Raw genomic sequence first — 24,490 nt, 5'->3', positions numbered from 1 at the left:
TTGTACATAGTTAAGATCTACAAATATTCTAAGCATTTCATTCTACGGACCAGTAATGACCAGCCATTGTCATGTATGGGTATGGAGTTGTACTGTATATTATTGGAAAGGATACACTATAAAACATGATAATTGTCAATGATGAAAAAGCTGAATAACACCACAGTCAGGTCTGAAATATATTTTTTAGGTTTGTCACTGCAGCAACACATTTGATGCATTTAAGAATATATTCTCAGTATGACAAGCATTAGACAAGCTAAAAAAAAATATCAGTTGTATACTCAGTGGCTGCCGCTCTCCCAGACCTATTGTAAAACAAGGCTCCAGTCTGGAAAGAGTTGTGATGCAGCAGTAAGAGTGCTGCCACAACAAGGCACTGACCACCAAAAGCAAACAAGAAAAAAATAGCTCAGTGCACCACACAGGATGAGTGAGGGGGAGAAAAAGGCTCTGGTTGAATGAGAAGGATACAGTATTCCTTGGAGAAGTCTTCAAGCAATACAGTGGCAAATGTCTCATTGGCTCAGTTACACTGAAACATGTAGCAGTACTTAAGGCGACAGTCAGGCAAAACATTTTCTACATGCAAGTACAATTAAGGCGGGTTTAGTTTTCAGAAACAAGGCAAAAGCAGATCAAGAAGGTATAAACCAGAAACACTTGGTGCAGTGATAAATAAATTAAAACCGTGCACTATATAAACTCCCATATCTCCAGCTGCAAGAGGAGAACCCTGATCCTTCATTCATGTCCAGTAGCATCAAAGCTAAGTTGATTTCATGGAGTACAGTCGTAACTTGAATTGGCAAGAATTGATCACTGAATATGGCTGCAAAAATGAATCCAAAGACAACTTTGGAATCACCTTGCTTCTTTTGTCTCATATTTTAAAGATGAGGCACAAACAAGCCTTTGACGTAGCAATTTTCTTAGTCTAATTGTTGCTACTGTACATAAACCATTTTAGAAGATACCTTTTTACTTGAAGGATCAGATTGATATTGTGGAACATACTAAATGTAAACGGGTGCAATGGAATGGATCATATTTTGAATATCCATCAAATCTTTTCAACAATAAGGATGATATGCTTTTCCCTCAAAGATAAACAGTATAATAGTGGCCTCTATCAATCTTAAAGTACTGCTGAATAAAATCAGCTGATTCTCTTAAAATTCCAGCTCTGCATTTCATATTGTTAAAAATGAGATTGTACTAGTATGGTGTGCTGGACAAGTGTTCATCCAGCCTGCCTGCCATGGAGAAAGTGCTCCGTCTCCATCTAGAGTCCACTTAGGGTATCACCAGGGGCCATTGTCGGGGTAGCTTGGCACATCAGCAGGGTATTGGGGAAGGCTTGGGCCAGTTTCAGTGACAGCATTGAAGCCGGCCTCTCTCACGGGAGCGCTCTTCCAGAGTCCAGTGGTCCACTCTTCCTGTGCACGCTCAAAGCTGCCCCCTCCACCACGGTACAGCCTGTGAACCTGATGGGAACAGAGCAGACAAACCAACCAGTCATGCTAGTTTATTCTCTTTATCTGCCTACAATGAGTGTATTGTCAAAATGGCTGAGTATTTTTCTTATTTGTGTGTGTGTTTCCATGTCCTTGTGCATTTTTCAGGTGTGTTTGTTGGACTCACCCTGATGAGAATCAGTCCCATTAACACAGTCACTAGAGTGAAGAGCAGAGCCGAGAATAGCATGACTACAGCAGAACCCACGTTGTTGCTGAAAAACAGCACTGTCGCGATCCAACCACTTTAGAGGTTCCTCCGTGGTGGAGCAGTGGGGTTAGTATTTGTTAATGGCATGAATTACAAACTTGAGTTTTTCACCAATCATAGCATGACACAATGCAGTGAGTAAAATGAAGGTGATTGATACAAATCTACAGGATCTTTATTGCTAAGCTGTGAAGATGTTTCTATATTCTTGAGGTGAAATAATTGACAAGCCATTCAGATAGCAGCCAGTCATAAACAGTGCCTTCCAGACTGATTAAATATTTATACTCACCAAGCACCCCAACCAGAGATGCCCACAGTCTGAATGAGAGCGAGAACACACTGCAGAAAGAAGATGAAGAAGAAGGCCATGAAGTTGAAAGAACTGTCAGCCCTAGGAAAGAGAAAGGGAGATATGGAGTCAGTTAAGAAAAGGTATTTGGAGTGCGAAATGATGGATGTTCGGCTTAATGTTTGTTGAATGGACCTTACCGAAAGGCCTTGTAGAGAGGTCTAAACCAGCAGGTGTAGCTGCACGGACTGAAGAGGAGAAGCCAGAGAAGGGAAAGGCCAAAATTGGCTCCACTTCCCCCTCCTGCCCACCAAGCTATGCATGACACCACGTTCACACACAGTGTGACTGAATACACTACAGAATGAGAGAGACAGGAAGAAAAATGTAAAATTGGCCTCGCTCGAGAGCATCAAACTGAATGCTGGCAACTGCCGACTGACTGAAGATCTATAAATCACCCGTCATAAATAACGACTCATTATTATTTGTAGATCAGTCAGTCACAATGTAGCACTATAACTGTTTTTAGTGGGAGCTTCATGAAATGGGTTTCCATGGCCAAGCAGCCGCACAACAAGCCTAAGATCACCATGCGCAATGCCAAGCATCGGCTGGAGTAGTGTTTAGCTGGAGTCTGGAGGAGTGTAAACACGTTCTCTGGAGTGATGAATCACACTTCACCATCTGGCAGTCCGACGGATAAATCTGGGTTTGGCGGATGCCAAGAGAACGCTACCTGCCCCAATGCAAAGTTTGCTGGTCAGGAATAATGGTCTGGGGCTGTTTTTCATGGTTCGGGTTCAAAATCTTAATGCTACAGCATACAATGACATTCTAGACGATTCTGTGCTTTCAACTTTGTGGCAACAGTTTGGGGAAGGCCCTTCCCTGTTTCAGCATGACAATGCCGCTGTGCACAAGTGAGGTCCATACAGAAAAGTTTTGATGTGAGTGGTGTGAAAAACCTGCACAGAGCCCTGACCTCAACCCCATCTAACAACTTTGGGATGAATTGGAACGCCGACTGCGAGCCAGGCCTAATCGCCCAACATCAGTGCCTGACCTCCCTATTGCCTTGTGGCTGAATCGAAGCAAGTCTCCGCAGCAATGTTCCAACGTCTAGTGGAAAGCCTTCCCAGAAGAGTGGAGGCCGTTATAGCCGCAAAAGGGGGACCAACTCCATATTAATGCCCATGATTTTGGAATGAGATGTTCGAAGAGCAGGTATCCACATACTTTAGGCCATGTAGGGTACATTGCGGGTGTGATACTCTCAAACCCGGCCATTCTCTCAGCTTGGAATGAAGTTACTGTCCAGTTCCCACAGTAGGACTATGTAACTCAAATGTCTTTGGTGTAACTCACACATCCAGAGGTTGTAGACCCGGCGTACCAGCTGTCGGTGCGGGGCTGGGATCTCCTCCTCCACATTCTGATAAAAGCAGGGCTTGATTCTCAGGAACTGAGGCAGTGGGGGAAAGTTGTTGACCCGCTCTGAAAACAGGAAACGGATTATTACATGTGGGAGAACGGGATGTCAGTGCAGAAATTTCACAACAAAAAATTGAATACGGTGACATTTTAGGTCTCTTAGGTACATAACAAAATGGTAATGCACAATAGTGAAAGTGTTCTGTGTTATTAGTTGATCCTTATGTCTACAATCAAATCAAATTTGATTTGTCACATACACATGGTTAGCAGATGTTAATGCGAGTGTAGCTTGTGCTTCTAGTTCCGACAATGCAGTAATAACCAACGAGTAATCTAGCTAACAATTCCAAACTACTACCTTATACACACAAGTGTAAAGGGATAAAGAATATGTACATAAAGATATATGAATGAGTGATGGTACAGAGCGGCATAGGCAAGATGCAGTAGATGGTATCGAGTACAGTATATACATATGAGATGAGTATGTAAACAAAGTGGCATAGTTTAAAGTGGCTAGTGATACATGTATTACATAAAGATGCAGCAGATGATATAGAGTACAGTATATACGTATATATATGAGATAAATAATGTAGGGTATGTAAACATTATATTAAGTAGCATTGGTTAAAGTGGCTAGTGATATATTTGACATAAATTCCCATTATTAAAGTGGCTGGAGTTGAGTGTGTTGGCAGCAGCTACTCAATGTTAGTGGTGGCTGTCTCTCGGTCCCAGCTTTGATGCACCTGTACTGACCTCGCCTTCTGGATGAATAATTGAACTAAGAGTATGTCATGGCTAATTTAATTTAAAAAATGGTGTCACTTATGCGCATGCATTACTTGTTGCAGGTACATGTTATGTTTCATTACGAACATAATTGAATTGTTTACTTAAAGACATCAATTGCAAAATATTTAGATACAAACCTGTCATTATGAAATCCTGTTTCCTTTCCTGCAACATAACACAAATAATTGGCATACTTTACATCTCAAACATTCAAAGAGAAAGTAACAATATTTATATGGGAACTTGCAGTATGATTCACATCTAATCAACAACAACAAAATGATATCAAGATAATGACAAAATTGACATGCAATAAATGAGATCTGGGTATGCTAGGAGATATTGATCATTTTCTAGTAAACTCGTGATAAACCAATGACTGTATATGATTACCCCCGTTTAAAAGATAAGCCTACCCTTAACCACTTTGTAAAACAGAAGAAAGCTAGTTATGTTTTTCGGAAAAAATTAGACCCCACGTGAAATAAAATGCCTGACTACAGTAATGTTAGCTAGATAGCTACACCTATTAGCTAACGGCTAGCAACGTTAGTTACAGTGATGGGACAGATAGTTATACAAATCTTTGATGATGGTTTGTTAGCGAATTGTCACAGAAAGGTCAGCTGATGAGTTGATACAGGGATATAGTTGTTAGCAGATTCAATATTAAATAAATAAATATATTAACGTAGTTTCTTGTTTTTCTAGCACCTACCTGAAAACCGCTTACTCCAGCTCGGTTGGGGATGCGCCGTCAACTAAGACTCAAGTTCCATGGAAGCCACAGCAATGCATTGAGGGAGTGGTCGTTCTACAAAGGTCGCAGAAAGACAAATTGGAATACAATTTTTCGATTGTTAAACTACAGATCCCGTAAACGATAGAGGGCGTAGGTAGACAGGAGACGTGTGACTACAATGCCTGCGCCATCTATGCTACAGAGAGGGATGATTCTTGTCCCGCACAAGAGAACAGCTATTTTATGACAATTAATTGTCTTGTCCAGCTGTACAGTGCAGTATTATGTTCAATGCACACAATATGCTGACTGTAACGGTGATATCCCACAGTCAAAGTCCTAATATTTGTTTCAACTCAACATAGTTATGTTCTGTGGCTGTCACTGAGTAGGCTGATACTCCATTTCATGGGAGCACAATCCATGTCAGGCTGTAGAGTGCAATATGAATGTCTAATACACACAATTGACTGACTGGGGTGGTGATTTTCCAAAGTCAGTCCCACAATAAGAGCTAAGAAGATAATAGATGTGTAAACATTTGAAAATTGTGTTCTGTGGGTATCACTGAAAAGTAGTGAACTACATGTAGTTCAACTAGTAAGTTCATTTAATTTAGCTTTAGCTTGTTGGTAGTTGAACTTAATTCAAATCTTTGTAGTGTTTTCAGTAGTTAGCAAAAAAGTGATTACATAGTGGTGTAGCTAACAATTGGAACTACACACTACGGCAGTGGTTAGAGTGTTGGGCTAGTAACCGAAAGGTTGCAAGTTCAAATCCCCAAGCTGACAAGGTACAAATCTGTCGTTCTGCCCCTGAACAGGCAGTTAACCCACTGTTCCTAGGCCGTCATTGAAAATAAGAATTTGTTCTTAACTGACTTGCCTAGTTAAATAAAGGTCAAATAAATAAATAAAAATTTAGCTAAAATAATATAAAATATGGTTAAGTTAGGCGAGAATTTCCTGTCCTTTTCGGCACCAGACCTGCCTAATTCTCACTTGAAACATAGTTATAGTGTTTAATAGGATAAATACACAGCCCAGAGTGATCTGTTTTCACAATTTGTAGTCTATGACATTTCAGATTTAGGTGTGATCATTTTTCACAAAAAGTAGTTTGGATGTTGTGAACTACTTTTTCAAAGTATATTTAGTTATGTAAACTACATGTTTCTTAAGGGTCGCTTTAGTGTAGCTTAACTTCTTCCAGTGTGAAGTAATTGGCAGCTACCTCCCTGATCTTGAGTACTACATAATACACTCCTTTTTAAATAATGTGATTTATTCTGCCAAACAAAATCAAACAGATTCCACTATTGTTACTCATGCTAATGTTGTTTACGACAAATTGGTGGGAGGGAGTTCTTGAAGTTTGTAGGAGTGGAAGTTCGTTTTTGTGAAGTTATTTTTGTTTTGTTTTAGTTAACTCTACTTAATCGTATGGAGTTTCCTTTTGTCACCCCATACAGTTAGTGGCGACAATGCTCCAGAAATATTGGATCCAAATCTCCGTGAAACCCCACCGACGAAGAAGAGTTCTGGCCAATCAACAAAGTATTCTGAGGAGAGCGACATACTCCCGCCAAATCTGACTGACGACAAGCGCGAGGCAGCAAGGAGTTCCAAAGGGATCGCGTGTGAGATGAGGAAAGAGTAACATGTAGCTACTTAGTCTTAAAAATAGTAAAACACAGTCAATTGTATATTATATTTTGCAGAATAACAGTGTTACTCTGGAAGACCTGTCAATATTGCGACATCATATGGTTTTGTTATTTTGCCACTGTTTTCCGCACAAGGATATCAAAAGTGAGGGAAGTTTCGGATGGTGATGCTGGCGGCGGAAGATCCATCCGTGGACGGGCATTTAGCATCCACTCCACGGAGGAGAGGTAGGAATGATATTTATATTTTAACCTTTCAAATGTTTTTGGAATTTAGTTATATACTTTTAAATTATTATTTATCTTTCAGTTTGCCTATGGCCACATAGTCAACACAAACGTCTGCCTTAATACGTTAGCTAGCTACTATAACCAGCCAACGTTAGTTAACACGACAGTAAGGTTAACTACTAAGTTAGTTACTGTACAGTACACTAACGTTAACTGTTATAGTAGATAGCTAACGTTAGCGAATTAACGTTTTTATTTGCCAACCCCTCATAACATTTCCAAGTATGTAGTGAAGTGTAAAAGGTGGGTTTATGTACGCTTGAAGTTCACCTAGCTTGTATAGCTAACTATATGATCAATATTTTCTGAAATTAATATAACTTTACTGTTAGCTAACGTTATTCTTTATAGTTAACTATTCATCAGCCAGCTAACTAAGCAAGTTAGAATTGGTGTCAACCTTGTAGCCTGCTGCTTGCCCATGGCCTTCAGCTAACTAACGTTAGCTAGCAAGCTAATGTGCACCGAAATGATTGAACAGTGTATTGGTAGTTTTGCTCACCAGCTTGTTGATAACAGTTAACGTTAGTCGGAAAATATAATTTCGATTAGACATTGAGTTACAACACTGCCCGCTCGACAGCTAGAACAATTGACAATGGTTCATTGAATGGTCAATGGCATTGTACTGCTGCATTTACTCATAAAGTAAAAGTGCATTGTAAAACAAAGTCCATCTAACGTTAGCTATGAGTGATGAGGGGGGATGGTTGTGGGATTGTCATCTTATCTCCCTCACTTTGTTTTGGTTACAGGTATGGGTGGCAATCAAACCTAGCAATGCCAACAATAAGCTTGTTTGGTTTACTTTAACAAACGGAATTTGTTTATTTTACTTTGAGGCTAACCCTGTTCTCACCACCGTTAGAGCTGTGAGTGTAGCCACAGCCGGGCTTTTACACTTGGCTTATATTCACCGAATGGCGGGAGAGAAAAGCAAACACCTCGCTTTACTTAGCCCGATGACTTGTGCCATCCTCTCCTTTATTTGTGATCCACCGACTTGATTCGGTATTATGTAGCAAAATGAAAGTGTTTTTTACATTGGATAAAAGTAGAGACTCAGAGCTACAAAATTGTATATCATACACTGCATATGAGAAACAATGGGGAAGTAATTCTGCTTTGAAAGTTGATTAACCCCACCTTTTGAGAAAATGTTACTTAAATGTTTTGGTAAACCTACTGGAGAGCTCTTTAGTTTGGGTTATGTGAAAGAAGTGCTATAACCCCCAAACACATCTTGTTAAGTGGATGGGTCTCTACAGAAGGTGTAAACAGTACAGTATAATGGTTACTTGCATAGTAGCAATATCAAAAAAAGATAGTGTCAATATAAAGGAGGGAAAAAAAGGGTCAATGCCAGTAGAGAAAGAACAAAATAATATACCGTATGAACAAAAACATCAATAACATTATCAGTGATACTGGTGAAAGATGAGGTAGTTAGTTATATGTATACAATCAGGGGTAAAGTGGCTGAGCAGCAGGATAAAAAAATAGATAGTAGCAGCAATGTATGGCGTGTGTTAGGAGAGTCATGTGAATGTCCATAGAGGCACTGCAGATAGTGCTGATGACTGGGAACTCACTAACATTAGGCTATAACTAGCAATGCAAATTGCTTTCTGAGATAATATTACTACACAGATCATACACTTAACGCTAATGTTAGCTAGCTAGCAAGCCAGCCACCTAACTTCAGCTAGCCAGCTATCAGTAAGCTTTAACTTGCAATGAAAACAACTTTCTGACAAAATTTGAAACGTATAGTATCTGAAACTGTAGCTAGACTCTTACCCGTATACATTGATGAATGCTTCACGGCAGACGGCAACCCCTTTCATTAAGTAAGACGTCCTGTGTCGTTTCCGTTTTGTTTGTACAGCTCGCTTGCTTGGCCCGTTATCAAGTCACTCTGGTTCACACTGCAATGCCATAAGGATCATCTGATATTTCTCCCTCTGTTACAGATGCCATGGTTGCCCTTAGTTTGAAGATGTAATCCAAAGACGGGTGTTTTATCTTCTTATGGAGGTGGTCCCTGCACAGGGACAGCTCAGCGGAAATTTCAGAGCGCCACCTATAGTACTCGAGTATAGTACTCAATAAATCTCAAACTTTCATAAAAATACACATGCAAGGTACTGAATTAAAGCTACACTCGTTGTGAATCTAGCCACCAAGTCAGATTTGTAAAATGCTTTTCGGCGAAAGCATGAGAAGCTATTATCTGATAGCATGCACCCCCCAAAATACCAGCACGACACGTAAACAACAGATTTTGCGGTAGCCGGCGCTACCCAAAACTCAGAAATAAAATATAAAACATTCATTACCTTGGACGAGCTTCTTTGTTGGCACTCCTATATGTCCCATAAACATCACAATTGGGTATTTTTCCCGATTTAAATCCGTCATTGTATACCCAAAATGTCATTTGCTGAAGGCCAGTCTGATGCTGCAAAAAGCCCATTTACAAGACGTCACTTTTTAAAATTACAAAAGTCGCCTATAAACTTTTACAAATCACTTCAAACGACTTTTCTAAACCAACTTTAGATATTAATAAACGTTAATGATGTATCAAATTGATCACGGGGCGATCTGTATTCGATAGCAACAAGTCTGGAAATCATCGTCCATTTTTTCAGTTTCACAACATACTGTGGTGCGCCTCAAGAAAGGAGGGGCTTATTTGTGTCGTAACCAAGGATAAATAAGTCAGAAAATGACAGCAATGGCGACATCGTGTGGAAGCTGTAGGCGTTTACAGGGGATCCTCATTTATTTTAGGTCGCCTTAAACAATACATTGAATGATTTTTACTCCTAAACATGTTCTGTTATAGCCACAGACCCGATTTTAACCAGTTTTAGAGACTTCAGAGTGTTTTCTATCCACACATACTTATCATATGCATATACTATATTCCTGGCATGAGTAGCAGGACTTTGAAATGTTGTGCGATTTTTAACAAAAAGCTGCGAAAATTCGCATCATCCATAACAGGATTATACAACAGCCTTCTGTGTTCTCTTAATAACGACTCCCTCGGCATTTGCAAACAAATGCCAGAATTATATTAATCTCTTTATCACTCTTTATGATTCTACCAAACATCTTGTCGCGATACGAAATCTTCAGCCTTGGCCGGCAGCGGGGTGCCAGAGGTGGTTAGCGTCCCGTTCCCTGGATTGGACAGGGCACTATAGATACTTCAGGTTATCTCGGTATAACCAGGACCGCTCGCGTAGCCCTGCCTCTCTTTCTGTATCGAAGCGTTGTCCGCGTAGAGAGGTCTTTTGCCTTGTCACTCTCAACGGTCTAGCTCCAGCTGGGATGTGTGAACCCCACCTTTATCCTCTAGACTCTTTGCTTCACCACTAATTGGTCCTTGAGTTATTATTAAGCACTAGTCCTACCAGTCTCTATATGATTTCCCTGTGGTTGAGTGTTTCCCCTCTGTGATGTGTCTAGTTTAAAGTGTGAAGACCTTTAGTCAACTTAGTCTCACTACTCTGCCCGTCGGCTATGTATCGCTTGGAAAATAAAACTTAGATAGATCGATAAGACAATTAAATGAATCACTACTGGACACACCTTCCTCCTTGTCTTTTAATGGTAACTTATTCTGTCATAGAGTATTGATCCCCGTTTCCAGTGTCCCGGTAGCGGGGAGTGTCAGTTGTTATCTCCCGTGCCGTTAACTGTCTTTGAGAGAACCTTTTACTCGAGACAAAACAAGGGTTTATTTTTGAAAACACTCTGTTTTTTGTCTTTTACAATCAAACACACTTCAAAATACACAATTTGTTACTCGGTCACACACAGCGTTAATCAAAAACATGCAAATGACTTAATGCTCTTATAAAATGCCTGGTACAATGATAACACTTATCTCTATATTAAATACTTATAATAGTTATTTAATTACCTTTGAGAGATGACGAGGAGACCCACAAGATCAGGAGCAGAGTTTCAATCGGTCAGAGTTCTTTTAGAATTTAGTTAGTAGCGACTCCCCTCTACTGGCTGAGAGGTTGACTTGAAGTCGGTGGTTTACTAAATTTAGAGATTCAAGTTTGGACTGGATGAGAGGACCCGTTGGTGATCCCTTGCCCCAATGGAATATCAAAGAGTCTGTAACGCAACAAGGCCGAGGTTCTGAGACACACGCACCTGGTCAATATGCTTACAGGGTCAATTCAGATAACCAGTTTGTTTGTTTGAGGACTGAAGGATTGCTTGTGGGATTGTTGTCATCTTATCTCCCTCACATTGTTTTGGTTACAGGTATGGATGGCAAAGTCAAACCCAGCAATGCCAATAAGAAGCTTGTTCAGGGTAAGTGAACCTCAGGTGTTTTGAATGCATATTATCTCCATATACTATTTGCCAGATTTTTGCTCGACCGATGTCACAACTTCCCTTTACCTGGCAATAGATAACAGTAAAACTCCCGCCAACATGTTTAAAAAGGTCAAAGGTGATGCCAAATCTTGGAAATATATGTTTTTAAACTGTAGTACTGTGTGTTTTAAGTTTTAATTGTGGCTGAAATGTTGTGTGCTGCTATTTTGGCCAGGTCTCTCTTGTATAATAGATTTTTAATCTCAATGAGACTAACCTGGTAAAATAAACAATTAGATGCTTTTATTTTGCTGAAGGAGAATGATACATAATAACATAATGCTATCAAACTATACAAAAATCTATATTCAGAGATTCTAATTTAGTAAATTATATTACAATTAATAAAATTCTGTAATTTAGTGTCTTTGCTTTCATTGTTTTCCCAAATACTTTTAAAGATTAATTGGATTTAGTCCAACTTGAAAATCAGTGATAATAAATGTTATTTTCTCCTCAGCCCGCCTTCCATTTAAGCGTCTGAACCCAGAGCCCAAAGAGACCAGTGAACCCAAAAGAACTCGTGCCCTTCCCTGCCCAGAGCCTGGGCTCTCAGATGGGGAGAATGAATCTGAAATTTCCCCGCTACCCATGCGTCACGGACCAGCATTGGTTAACGGCCGCGGACCCCTGGATGGATTCATGAGTCACAGCAGCCAAACCTCCCCTGCCAAAATAATAGTTGTTTTCACTGAGGACTTCAATTCAACTGACCCTCTAAAACAGCAACCTGCAACACCCATTTCTGCCTTGTGTCCTCCCACAAAAAACAACCACCAAAGCAAAACCCTGAGTGCTGTAACGGCCACCAAAACAGACCACACTGCCAAAACAGGGCAATTAGACTGCAAGGTGGGGGAGGAGCAGGAAGGGGAGGACACTGCATCAATCTCACAGCTAGATACAACACAGGGATCTGACATAGAGGAAGAAGAAGAGGAAGAGTCTTTCAACCCTGATATGTCCAGTCATGGGAATGGGTCCATGCTGTCTCCTTCATCCACCAGCTCTCTGTCAGCGGCCGAGAGCTCCCCAGAGGCTGTCAAGACGGAGAACAATCGTACTGTCTCGGTGAGTACCGACTCGCAAATCAGATTCAATAATCATTCAATGTCTGTCATCGGGGATCTTTGTGTAAATGTACACAGCAGAAAGCTTTTAAATTAATACGTGATCTATGTTACCTTCTCTCTTTCCAGGAGCCACATTCCACCCCTAAAATAGAGCAGAAAACAGTGAAAAGACTCTCTATAAAGGTATAATGAGCTGTGATAGATTACTTCTGTATTTCACTGCTAAGTGGCAGAATTTTGCATCCCAATTACTATTTAAATATCTACATCAAAATACTTATCTGAAGCTGAGTTTATTTCCTCTCTTCATAGAGTTTGCAGGAGCAAGCGGAAAGGCTACACCAGCGCCAAGAGAGAGAGCGGCAGCGGGAGGAGGCTAAAGCGGTTAAAGAGAAGAAAAAAGAGGAGGCTCGCAAACTGAAAGAGGAGAGAGAGAGGGAAAGAAAGGAGAAAAGGGAGAAAGAAGAGTGTGAAAAAAGAGAGAGAAAAGAAAAAGAGGAAAAGGAAAAAGCAGAGAAATTAAGAGCGAAAGAGTGAGTGTTGCTTGATCGAAAACCACCTAGAGCTAGAGATCTGAAATGTCTTGTTACTTTTATATTGACTTGACTGGAAACATTTGATTAAATGTTTTTTTTATTATTAAAGCAAATGTAATCCTTGCAATTGAATTAAACGTGATATAATTTCCTGCAGGGAAAAACTTGAAGGCAAGAGAAAGAAAGAGGAGGAGAAACGGTTGAAAGAAGAGAAGGATGTGAGTTGATAAGGGATGTTTCTATTTTTTAAACTGGAGTGTAATGTCTGACATTTGACGGTTGACAATTGCCATGTCATTGTAACCGACCTGATAATACATCTGAAAATGTTCTATTCAGAGGCTCAAAGCAGAGAAAGCAGAGATAACAAGATTCCTACAGAAACCGAAGACTCCTCAGCATGCCTCAAAGGTAAGATAACTCTGACTGGATTGAGAAAGAAAACAAAATCTTAATCATAAAATAGTTGCATGTTAATTTAATCTGTAACTTTCCTTCCTTCTGTCCCTCCCACCTCAGACCCTTGTGTCTGCCTGTGGAAAGTTTGCTCCATTTGAGATAAAGGAGCACATGGGTCTGGCGCCGCTGACACGGGTCCAGTGTGAGGAGGCAGTCCTGGATGAACTGGACCGGTACCTGGCTAAGCCTGATGGAAGCCTGCACGGCCTGAGCGACTGGACCAGTAATGAGCCCCGCAGATCAGGCCCAACCAAGCCCAGAAGCACAGACTCTATGAGGTGAGACCATCACACCCTAAAAATCACAATTGTTGCGTGGCCATGATGGCAACAATAGGTGCTTTGAATTGCTGAACTCTTGACATTTCGTGAAACTACAAAGAATCTGCGATTTCCTACAGTAACGAGGCTGTTTCTACATTGAAAAAAATACATAAAGGCAACATGTAAAGTGTTGGTTTCACGAGCTGAAAAAAATATCCCAGAAATGTTATATATGCACAAAAAACTTATTTCTCTCATTTTGTGCACAAATGTGTTTACCTCCCTGTTTGAGCAAGATCAAATAATCCATCCACATGAAGGGTGAGGCATATCAACAAGCTGATTAAACAGCATGAACATTACACAGGTGCACCTTGTGCTGGGGACAAGAGGTCGACCGATTATGATTTTTCAACGCCGATACCGGTTATTAGAGGACCAAATAAAGCCGATGACGATTTAAAAATAAATTTAAATAAAAACGTGTATATGTAATAATGACAATTGCAACAATATTGAATGAAAACTTATTTTAACTTAATATAATACAGTAATAAAATCAATTTAGCCTCAAATACAGTGGGGCAAAAAAGTATTTAGTCAGCCACCAATTGTACAAGTTCTCCCACTTCAAAATATGAGGCCTGCAATTTTCATCCTAGGTACACTTCAACTATGACAGACAAAATGAGGGGGAAAAATCCAGAAAATCACATTGTAGGATTTTTAATGAATTTATTTGCAAATTATGGTGGAAAATAAGTATTTGGTCAATAACAAAAGTTTATCTCAATACTTTGTTATATACCCTTTGTTGGCAATGACAGAGGTCAATTGTTTTCTTTAAGTCTTCACAAGGTTTTCACACACTGTTGCTGGCCCATTCCTCCATGCAGATCTCCTCTAGAGCAGTGATGTTTTGGGGCTGTTGCTGGGCAACGCAGACTTTTAACTCCCTCCAAAGATTTTCTATGGGGTTGAGATCTGGAGACTGGCTAGGCCACTCCAGGACCTTGAAATGCTTCTTACAAAGCTACTCCTTCGTTGCCCGGGCGGTGTGTTTGGGATCATTGTCATGCTGAAAGACCCAAACTTCAGACGGGCCTGGACATGTACTGGCTTAAGCAGGGGGACACGTCTGGCACTGCAGGATTTGAGTCCCTGGCTGCGTAGTGTGTTACTGTTGGTAGGCTTTGTTACTTTGGTCCCAGCTCTCTGCAGGTCATTCACAAGGTACCCCTGTGTGGTTCTGGGATTTTTGCTCACCGTTCTTGTGATCATTTTGACCCCACGGGGTGAGATCTTGCGTGGAGCCCCAGATCGAGGGAGATTATCAGTGGTCTTGTATGTCTTCCATTTCCTAACAATTGCTCCCACAGTTGATTTCTTCAAACCAAGCTGCTTACCTATTGCAGATTCAGTCTTCCCAGCCTGGTGCAGGTCTACAATTTTGTTTCTGGTGTCCTTTGACAGCTCTTTGGTCTTGGCCATAGTGGAGTTTGGAGTGTGACTGTTTGAGGTTGTGGACAGGTGTCTTTTCTACTGATAATATACTTGTGTATTGATTTTAAAGAAAGGCATTGATGTTTATGGTTAGGTACAAATGCGCTTGCTAAATCATCACCCGTTTGTCGAAGTAGGCTGTGATTCAATGAGAAATTAACAGGCACCGCATCGATTATATGCAACGCAGGACACGCTAGATAACTACACATGGTTGATGATATTACTAGTTTAACTTGTGATTATGTTAAGATAAGTTTAATGCTAGCTAGCAACTTAACTTGGCTTCTTGTTGCCCTCACGTAACAGGTAGTCAGCCTGCCACGCAGGCTCCTTGTGGAGTGCAATGTAAGGCAGGTGGTTAGAGAGTTGGACTAGTAACCGGAAGGTTGCAAAAACGAAGGTACGGTAAAAATCTGTCGTTCTGTCCCTGAACAAGGCAGTTAACCCACCGTTTCTAGGCCGTCATTGAAACGAAGAATGTGTTCTTAACTGATTTGCCTAGTTAAATAAAGGTGTAAAAAAAAATATATAAAAAAAATGCAAATCGGTGTCCAAAAATAACGATTACTGATTGTTATGAAAACTTGAAATCGGCCCTAATTAATCTGTCGACCTCTACTCTAAAGGGTGCAGTTTTGTCACACAATACAATGCCACCAATGTTTTGGGGGAGTAACCTGTGGGATCTTCAGACCAGCCACCCGGACAGCTGATGAAACTGTGGATTTGCACATCCAAGGAATTTCTGCACAAACTGTCATAAACTGTCTCAGGGATGCTCATCTGCGTGCACCAGGGTCTTGACCTGACTGCAGTTTAGCGTCGTAACCAACTTCAGTGGACAAATGTTCACCTTCAATGGCCACTGTGACACCAGAGAAGTGTGCTCTTCACGGATTAATCCCGGTTTCAATCGTACAGGGCAGATGACAGGCAGCGTGTACGGCGTCGTGTGGGAGAGGGGTTTGCTGATGTCAACGTTGTGAACAGAATGCACCATGATGCGGTTATATGGTATGGGAAGGCATTAGCTACGGACAACAAACACAATTGCATTTTATTGATGGTAATTTGAATGCACAGATACCGTGACTAGATCCTGAGGCCCATTGTCGTGCCATTCATCCGCTGCCATCACCTCATGTTTCAACATGGTAATGCACGGCCCCATGTCGCAAGGATCTGTACACAATTCCTGGAAGCTGAAAATGGCCCAGTTCTTCCATGGCCTGCATACTCACCAGACGTGTCACCCATTGAGTATGTTTGGGATGCTCTGGATCGACATGTACGACAGCGTGTTCCAGTTCCCGACAATATTCAGCAACTTCGCACAGCCATTGAAGAGGAATGGGGCAACATTTCACAGGCCACTATCAGTCTGATCAACTTTATGCAAAGGAGATGTGTTGCGCTGCATGAGGGAAATAGTGGTTACACCAGATGCTGACAGGTTCTCTGATCCACGCCCCTACCTTTTTTAAGGGATGTGACCAACAGATTCATATCTGTATTGTCAGTAATGTGAAATTCATAGATTAGGGCCTAATGAATTTTCCAATTGACTGATTTCCTTAAATGGACTTACTCCGTATAGTCTTTGAAATCGTTGCATGTTGCAATTTTATATTTTTGTTCAATGTATGTACACTCCTATAGTCTTTGGCCCCTCTCTGTTCTCTGCATAGGGAGTGTATGGTGATAGTTAAGGGGCCTAAACCGGACGGTGTGCCTGACCGGCAGCGCTACGGCCGCATGAAGCTCCTTCAGTTCCGTGAGAACTACCGGCCTGCCTACTGGGGCACGTGGAGTAAAAAGAGCCCCCACATCTCCCCACGTTACCCTCTCAGACAGGACAAGGTAAGACTTCCCTCATTCTCTGACCATGATCCTTGAAGCCTTTCACTTCTTTACATCTTAGTTTCTGACATATTGCTCTCACTAACCCTGCCATATCCAATTTGTCAAGTGGTGCCATGAGTGAAGAATGTGTTCTGGGGGTGATATCAGTTGCACTGTGACTTCCAAGTTTGATGGGTTTCTATGTATGACTAAAATGTGTGTGTTCTCACTAGGTCCTGTTGGATTATGAAGTAGACAGTGATGAGGAGTGGGAGGAGGAGGAGCCAGGAGAGTCCCTGTCACACAGTGAAGGGGTAGGTCTCTCTTCAATACTCTTCTGTCACAGATTTTTGATGCTCTGCTGTTCTGTTTGATATCAAGATTTGCTCATTGTTGTAGCTGAATCGTTACTGCTGGTTGTGAGGATCTAAAGGGAGGGGCAACTTTTTTTGGGGGGGGGGGGGGGGGCGGACTCTGTCGGTCTCAACTTACTGTTAAGAGTTAGAATACACATGGTGCAATTTTGAAATTTGTTTGAGTCAGCAGTCACTTAATTAGCCCATGTCAGCAATTTTTTCCATTTATTGTTAAGTTAGCTATCTAAATGTGTAGTAAGCATGGTCAAATTACCAACCGGGGTGGAGTCCATTGATCATCAGTTATCATGTAAAAAAGAAATGATAACAATTGCCTCCACTCTATGGCAAAATGTGTAGAATTGCAGGCAATTGGCTGTAAAACTGCTAATTTGTCTGTCCGCCCCATTGCAAAATGAGTAGAATTGCAGTCTTTTTTTCCACCCATGGCAAAATGTGTAGAATTTCAGGAGATGATAAACCTAGAAAAAAATATATCTTGGCTGACAATTAGGTGGGCCGTTAAAATATTTTGCTCACAAGGTTAGGGGGATGTTTGTGGGTACGCAGACCCACTGCGGCCCCCACCCCAATCAATGTTGCCTATCCCTGACTAAACAGACTCTTGTTTTTGCAGGAGGATAATGATGAGGGAGGTGAAAATGACGATGATGATGAGGATGGTTTCTTTGTACCCCATGGTTACCTATCAGATGGCGAGGGGGCATTGGAGGAGGAAGAGGTAGGTTAAATTGCCCCTACAATCCGTATGCATGCCTCATTCATTTTCTTTACTGTTCTTTTCCGGTGGTCTGGTATGACTAATAATGGATATAATGTAAGTACTTAGTGCTTTACAGTGGGCCTCCCGAGTGGCGCAGCGGTCTAAGGTGTCATTATAGACTCAGGTTCAATCCCGGACTGTGTCACAACCAGCCGTGATCAGACGTCCCTTAGGGTTGCGCACAATTGGCCAAGTGTCGTTTGGTTGGTGGGGCTTGGTTCATCGCGCTCTAGTGACTCCTTGGGTCAGGTGCTGCAGGCTGACTGCGGTTGTCATTTGAACAGTGTATGTTGAGCACTCACCTTAATTGCTCCTATCTCTGTGACGTGATTCCAGGAGGGTGGCGACCCAGAGAAGCAGAAGGTTCGTCAGAAGCTGAAAGCCCGGGAGTGGGATGAGCTGATGGCCAAGAAGAAGGTGAAGGTGCTGGAGGCGGTGGTGAGAGGCTGTGTATGGGAGGGAGAGGGTCCTCCTCTGGAGCTATTCCAGCAATTCGCTGTGTGCCTGGTAGAACCCCTGCCAAAGCCGGAGCCCACCACCCCAGAGGACTACGCACAGAAACTACAACAGAAACTACAAGAAGATGAGCAGCGTGAGTACATTCTTATGTCTGGGGGAACATGCAGATATACAGTGTTCATTGTGTGTGTTGTCATTTCGAGAGACTTACAGGAGCATTTAGGTTTAAGTGCCTTGCTCAAGGGCACATCGGTAGATTGTTTTTGCGTAGTTGGCACAGGGATTCGAACCAGCAAACTTTAGGTTACTGGTCCAACGGCCTTAAACACTAGGCTCTCCAATATTCATGTCCCTTTCGACCTCAGCCTTAGTCTTGCCACCGTTAAGTGGTAGTGATCATCTGAGTCATTGACTGACTGAAGCGGGATGAAATGTAGTTCATGGTTTGGATGGAAAACCTGTGACTGTTTGTCTTTGATGCTTATCTGAGTTCTTACAGAATAATGTAAATGAGTAATTTGGTTGAGCCATGTGTTGTTTGAATAGTGTCACTATTGTCTGATTTTCCTTGAGTAGCTCTGAGTGGCCAAACTGTAATGACCTGTGCCTTTACTGACTTTAGCAAGCATGCACTTATATTTACACAAAAATCTGTGTTTTGATTGTGGAGATGGACTTAACACCCAAGACCAACATGCGATTTATCTGCACTCATGCCGCATCGAGAGCGAGCTAAATCAAACACCAACTATTTGGCCTCGTGTGGAGTTGAAGAAAAGAGAGCACATATGCTAATGTGGTTTTTATAAAAATCGAGGTATGTTTCGCCAAGAAAACATACCTGTTTGTCATCAGGAAAATGTAAACGGTTACGAAGGGAGACTTTCAAAACTGGATTGAGTGAAGTAGCAGAAAATGTGCTTAATGATTATGAGCTCTGTCTGTATGCAATTACTTGGGCCTAAAACATGAGCATGGAGAGCTACACAGGTTTGCCAAATTACTGTATATATTTGTCTAATATTTAGTCTATTTACTTACATTTGTAGCTCTTTGTTGTAAACAATTGACTGTGCTCTCAGACTAAATTTAGCTGGAATTGTGCTGTGCAGAATTGAACCAAATTGGTGATTGGTTGACAATATGACACAGGCTTACGTCTTGTCTTTTTTCAGTTGCATTGTGCAGAATATCAGATCTTTCAACAGTTGTAGTGTTTAACCTCATAAGATCTTATCATAATGACCGCAAAAAAGACGCATTGGAATGCAATGAATGTCAATTCTGATAAAATGAATGTGAAGTCTGAAATACGGTACAAATGTAAAAAAAAAAAATGTAAATGGGTCGGTAAACCTGAAAAGGGGCTGAAATACCAGGCGGTGTCAGAGGAAGGCGGAAAGCCCTTAAAATTGTCAGACTCCAGCCACCCTAATCATAGACTGTTCTCTCTGCTACCGCACTGCAAGCGGTACCGGAGTGCCAAGTCTAGGTCCAAGAGGCTTCTAAACAGCCTCTAATCAAATGGCTGCGAATATATGCTGCGTCTGAGTCACTCAGTATTTACTGTGCCAACAAGTAATTGTGAACAGTGAACAACAGGTCTTTATGGCTGACCTGAGTTGCTCTGTAGCAGCCTGAGGGAGTATATGATCATATTGGATGCAGCCTTTTGTCCAAACTTTGTATGAATAGGCCTAGATGTAGAATGTGTTTTCAAACACCTTCCCATTTCCCCTACCATATCTTCAGTGCTGTCGCAGTTGCTGCCACTGCTCCATGGAAATGTGAACAGCAATAAGGTGATCATCACAGAGTTCCAGGAGTTTTGTCGCCAGAAATTGACCTCTACTATTTCCAGCCCCCAGAACTCGGGAGACATTCCCACCAGGTAACTTTAAACCTGATTTACTAAACATTAGCTATTTTGCATAATGAGTAAATCATATATATGGTCACTATTAAACTCATATTATAAACTGGGTGGTTCAAGCCCTGAATGCTGATTTGGCTAACAGCCATGGTATATCAGACTGTATTCCATGGGTATGACAACATTTCTTTTTACTTCTTTAATTATGTTGGTAACCAGTTTATAATAGCAATAAGGCACCTCTGGGGTTTGTGATATATGGCCAATTTACCACGGCTAAGGGCTGTATCCAGGCACTCCACGTTGCGTTGTGCTTAAGATTAGCCCTTAGCTGTGGTATATGGCCATATACAGTGCATTGTGAAAGTCTTGAGACCCCTTGACATTACAACCTCACTCTAAAATGTATTAAATAAAAACTTTCTTCAATCAATCTACACACTAACTCACAATTACAAAGGGAAAATAGGTTTTTGTAATATTTGACAAATGTATATACTTATTTACATAAGTATTCAGACCCTTTGCTATGAGACTTGAAATTGAGCTCGGGTGCATCCTGTTTCCATTGATCATCTTTGAGATGTTTCTACAACGGTTGTAGTCCACCTGGTAAATTCAATTGATTGGACATGATTTGGAAAGGCACACACCTGTCTATGTAGGCTCCCACAGTTGACAGTGCATATCAGAGCAAACCCCAAGACATGAGGTTGAAGGAATTGTCTGTAGACCTCTGAGACAGGATTTTATCGAGGCACAGATCTGGGGAAGGGTACCAAAAAATTTCTGCAGCATTGAAGGTCCCCAAGAACATAGTCCCCAAGATGGAGTGGCCTCCATCACTCTTAAATGGAAGAAGTTTGGAACCACCAAGATTGGCCACCCTGCCAAACTGAGCAATTGGGGGACGGCTTGGGTTAGGGAGGTGACCGAGAACCCAATGGACACTCTCACAGAGTTCCTCTGTGGAGATGGGAGAACCTTCCAGAATGACAAAACATCTCTGCGGCACACCACCAATCAGGCCTTTATGGTAGAGGGGCCAGACAGAAGCCATTCCTCAGTAAAAGGCATATGACAGGCCCCTTGGAGTTTGCCAAAAGGCACTTAAAGGACACTCAGACCATGAGAAACAAGATTCTCTGGTCTGATAAAAGCAAGCTTGAACTCTTTGGCCTGAATGCCAAGCTTCACATCTGGAGGAAACCTGGCACCATCCCTATGGTGAAGTGTGGTGGCAGCATCATGGTGTGGGGATGTTTTTCAGTGTCGGTAACTTGTCAGGATTGAGGGAAAGATGAACAGAGCGATCCTTAATGAAAACCTTCTCCAGAGGGCTCAGGACCTCAGACTGGGGTGAAGGTTTGCCTTCCAACAGGACAATGACCCTAAGAACATAGCCAAGACAACTCAGGAGTGGCTTTGGGACAAGTATCTGAATGTCCTTGGCTCAGCCAGAGCCCGGAAATGAGCCCGATCAAACATCTCTGGAGAGACCTGAAAATAGCTGTGCAGTGACGCTCCCCATCCAACCTGACAGAGCTTGAGAGGATCTGCAGAGAAGAATGGGAGAAACTCCCCAAGAAGACTAAAGGCTTTTATTGCTACCAAAGGTGCTTCAACAAAGTACTGTGTAGAGGGTCTAAATACTTATGTAAATGTGATCTTTCTGGGGGTTTTATAAATAAAATTAGCAAACATTCTTAACCTGTTTTTGATTTGTCATAATGGGGTATTGTGTGTGGATTGATGGGGGGGAAAACAATTTAATCAATTTTAAAATAAGGCTGTAACGCAACAAAGTGGAAAAAGTCAAGGGGTCTGAATACTTTCCGAATGCACTGTACCACACCCCCTCGGGCCTTATTGCAAGTGCAAATGCTATATAAAAGCTTTTTTTTTCTTTCTTAACTGAGATGGTCTTTTGCCCTAGGATCCGTTTGAAGCGCCTTATCAAGGGAAATGCCATGTATGAGAAGCGCTCGGCCTACAGACGCTGCTGCTGGTACATACACACAGAGGTCCTGGCTCGCTTCAGCCAGGAGGCTCTCCCTGTGCCCTGCCAGTGGAACTACCTCACCTCTGGGGCCCATGTGTCCTGTGAAGAAGCCTCGGCGGCCAAAGGCTCACAGGGCAACTCCCCAACCACCCCACAGACCTCCACCACACCCTCCTCCTCCAACAAAAGGAAGAGTGCCGGCAGCATGTCCATCACCAAGTTCATGAAGAAGGCTGCCGACCCTGAGCAGGTATGACAGTCTGATAAACTATGCATATGAAGTCCTTTTGCTCAGATCTTATTGCTAAGACGACTGTGTATCAGATTTTCATGAGCACTCCTTTGTTCCAGGCTCATGAGATGGATGGGTTCCAGGCAGACACAGAGGAGGATGAAACGGACTGCGTCATAATCCGTACACAGAAAGGTGAGACCTCAAAATAACTTCCCTGACAGATTGTTTGGCCCTGATGGACACGTTGTATTTGGTTTCCCTAGATATAAGTAAGAAGGGAGGTATTGTCATTGACACTAAATATGTCTTCCCCTGCAGGATCTTCCAGAAAGGATACCTCCCCCACAGAGAATGAGCACACAGAAAAAATTGAGGTGACCCCCCTCTGATACGACTGCTCTCCCCCTGCTCCGGCCCATTCCCACCCCGGCCACCACCTAAGAACTGCCCCGACTCTGGGGGTGTGTACCCAGTGTCAAATAGAATCAGGTCTTCAATCAAGATAACATTCTGTAGTGGCACACATGCCACCCACACAGTATTACTTCCCACTCTGCATGTAAAAATGAAAGTGTCTGAGAAACTTATTAGGACATGGTTTATTTTAGTCCAATGCTCAACCATTTTATTACTTGGTTCAGTTGGAGTGTCAGACATGTTTATATGGATGTCTTTGCTTGGTGTGGAGTGGAAGGTGGCTCAGACAGTCAAGACTCTGCTACTATGGTAGATTGGGTGGCTGTTCTAGTAGTTGCCGTGTGCTGGCCCATGTGTCCTTCTTTTAATACATATACAGTACCAGTCAAAAGTTTGGAGACACCTACTCATTCAAAGATTTCTTTATTTTTACTATTTTATGCATTTCATAGTTTGGATATCACATATGGAATCATGTAGAAAACCAATTTAAAATGTTATTTGAGATTCTTCAAAGTAGCCACCCGTTGCCTTGATAGCTTTGCACACTTTTGGCATTTTATCAACCAGCTTCATGAGTGCTTTTCCAACAGTCTTGAAGGAGTTCCCACATATACTGAGCACTTGTTAGCTGCTTTTCCTTCACTCTGCAGTCCAACTCAACCAAATTGAGATGGGTGATTGTGGGGGTTAGGTCGTCTGATGCAGCACTCCATCACTCTGCTTTTTGGTCAAATAGCCCTTACACAGCCTGGCGGTGTGTTGGATCATTGTCCTGTTGATTAACAAATGATATTCCCACTAAGCGCAAACCAGATGGGATGGTAAATGCATTCATGAAGCTGGTTGAAAGAATGCCAAGCATGTGCAAAGTTGTCAAGGCACAGGGTGGCTTCTTTGAAGAATATCAAATATTTTCATTTGGTTACATGATTCCATGTGTTATTTCCTAGTACGATGAAACAAAAACCCTGGAATGAGTGTGCCCAAACTTGACTGTGTATATATGCAGTTGTTTAAAAAAAATACTTGACCTGGTTGAATTGTTTAAATGTACTGCACTTTTATATGCCTTGTTCCCCTTCCTTATCTGGATACCTTTATCAACATCCCCCCACTCATCCCTGTGTGGTTTCAATATGGCAGGTGCTGTTTCAGGCTGCTAAACAGTGCTTTTTGTGTTCTTAATAATGGTTTAGAGGTGGAACAGGTAATGGCCAGCCATTATTAAAAACATTGCCAATGAAAGGCAAACTGCAGAGACATTCAGAATGCTTTCCTGTCCCAGTTTTCAGGTATGATTAAAGGTCTCACTTTG

At 41.8% G+C, this 24,490-nt stretch overlaps 2 protein-coding genes across 3 annotated transcripts; one reads left to right on the top strand and one right to left on the bottom strand.

Moving 5' to 3' along the window:
- Nucleotides 1-166: 166 nt before the first annotated feature.
- Nucleotides 167-5,457, bottom strand: LOC110521476 (secretory carrier-associated membrane protein 4). 2 transcript variants are annotated; one of them, XM_021599050.3, is made up of 7 exons: nt 4,974-5,457; nt 4,393-4,420; nt 3,389-3,517; nt 2,221-2,377; nt 2,021-2,122; nt 1,645-1,762; nt 167-1,487 (listed from the first exon to the last, which is right to left on the bottom strand). In XM_021599050.3, the coding sequence occupies exons 2-7, from the start codon at nt 4,397-4,399 to the stop codon at nt 1,305-1,307; spliced, it is 696 nt and encodes a 231-aa protein (XP_021454725.1). In that variant the 5' UTR covers nt 4,400-4,420; nt 4,974-5,457; the 3' UTR covers nt 167-1,304. The 2 variants fall into 2 exon arrangements, with proteins under 2 accessions (XP_021454725.1, XP_090087548.1); XM_090231422.1 differs by having other exon boundaries at nt 1,645-1,676; nt 4,974-5,448.
- An 885-nt stretch (nt 5,458-6,342) lies between these two features.
- On the top strand, nt 6,343-23,342 carry LOC110521472 (chromatin assembly factor 1 subunit A). Its single transcript, XM_021599047.3, is given in 17 exon segments — nt 6,343-6,891; nt 11,251-11,301; nt 11,828-12,438; nt 12,567-12,623; nt 12,753-12,973; nt 13,134-13,194; nt 13,316-13,387; nt 13,496-13,713; nt 16,893-17,064; nt 17,280-17,360; nt 18,040-18,144; nt 18,523-18,778; nt 20,398-20,536; nt 22,455-22,770; nt 22,872-22,947; nt 23,074-23,135; nt 23,137-23,342. Coding segments are annotated over 17 exon segments (2,625 nt in total). The 5' UTR covers nt 6,343-6,824; the 3' UTR covers nt 23,197-23,342.
- Nucleotides 23,343-24,490: the final 1,148 nt, after the last annotated feature.

Source organism: Oncorhynchus mykiss, chromosome 4 (assembly GCF_057628025.1).
Source record: "Oncorhynchus mykiss isolate SJ-2025 chromosome 4, ASM5762802v1, whole genome shotgun sequence".
Lineage (NCBI taxonomy): Eukaryota > Metazoa > Chordata > Actinopteri > Salmoniformes > Salmonidae > Oncorhynchus > Oncorhynchus mykiss.
The sequence above is the reverse complement of the archived record's forward strand: the minus strand, read 5'-3'. Positions and strand labels throughout refer to the sequence as shown.

Coding starts and splice junctions, on each gene's coding strand:
- LOC110521476 (XM_021599050.3), bottom strand. Junction 2,123..2,220: donor CCTCTCTACAAGGCCTTTCG/GTAAGGTCCATT, acceptor TCTCTTTCCTAG/GGCTGACAGTTCTTTCAACT. Junction 1,763..2,020: donor ATCTCTGGTTGGGGTGCTTG/GTGAGTATAAAT, acceptor GAACCTCTAAAG/TGGTTGGATCGCGACAGTGC.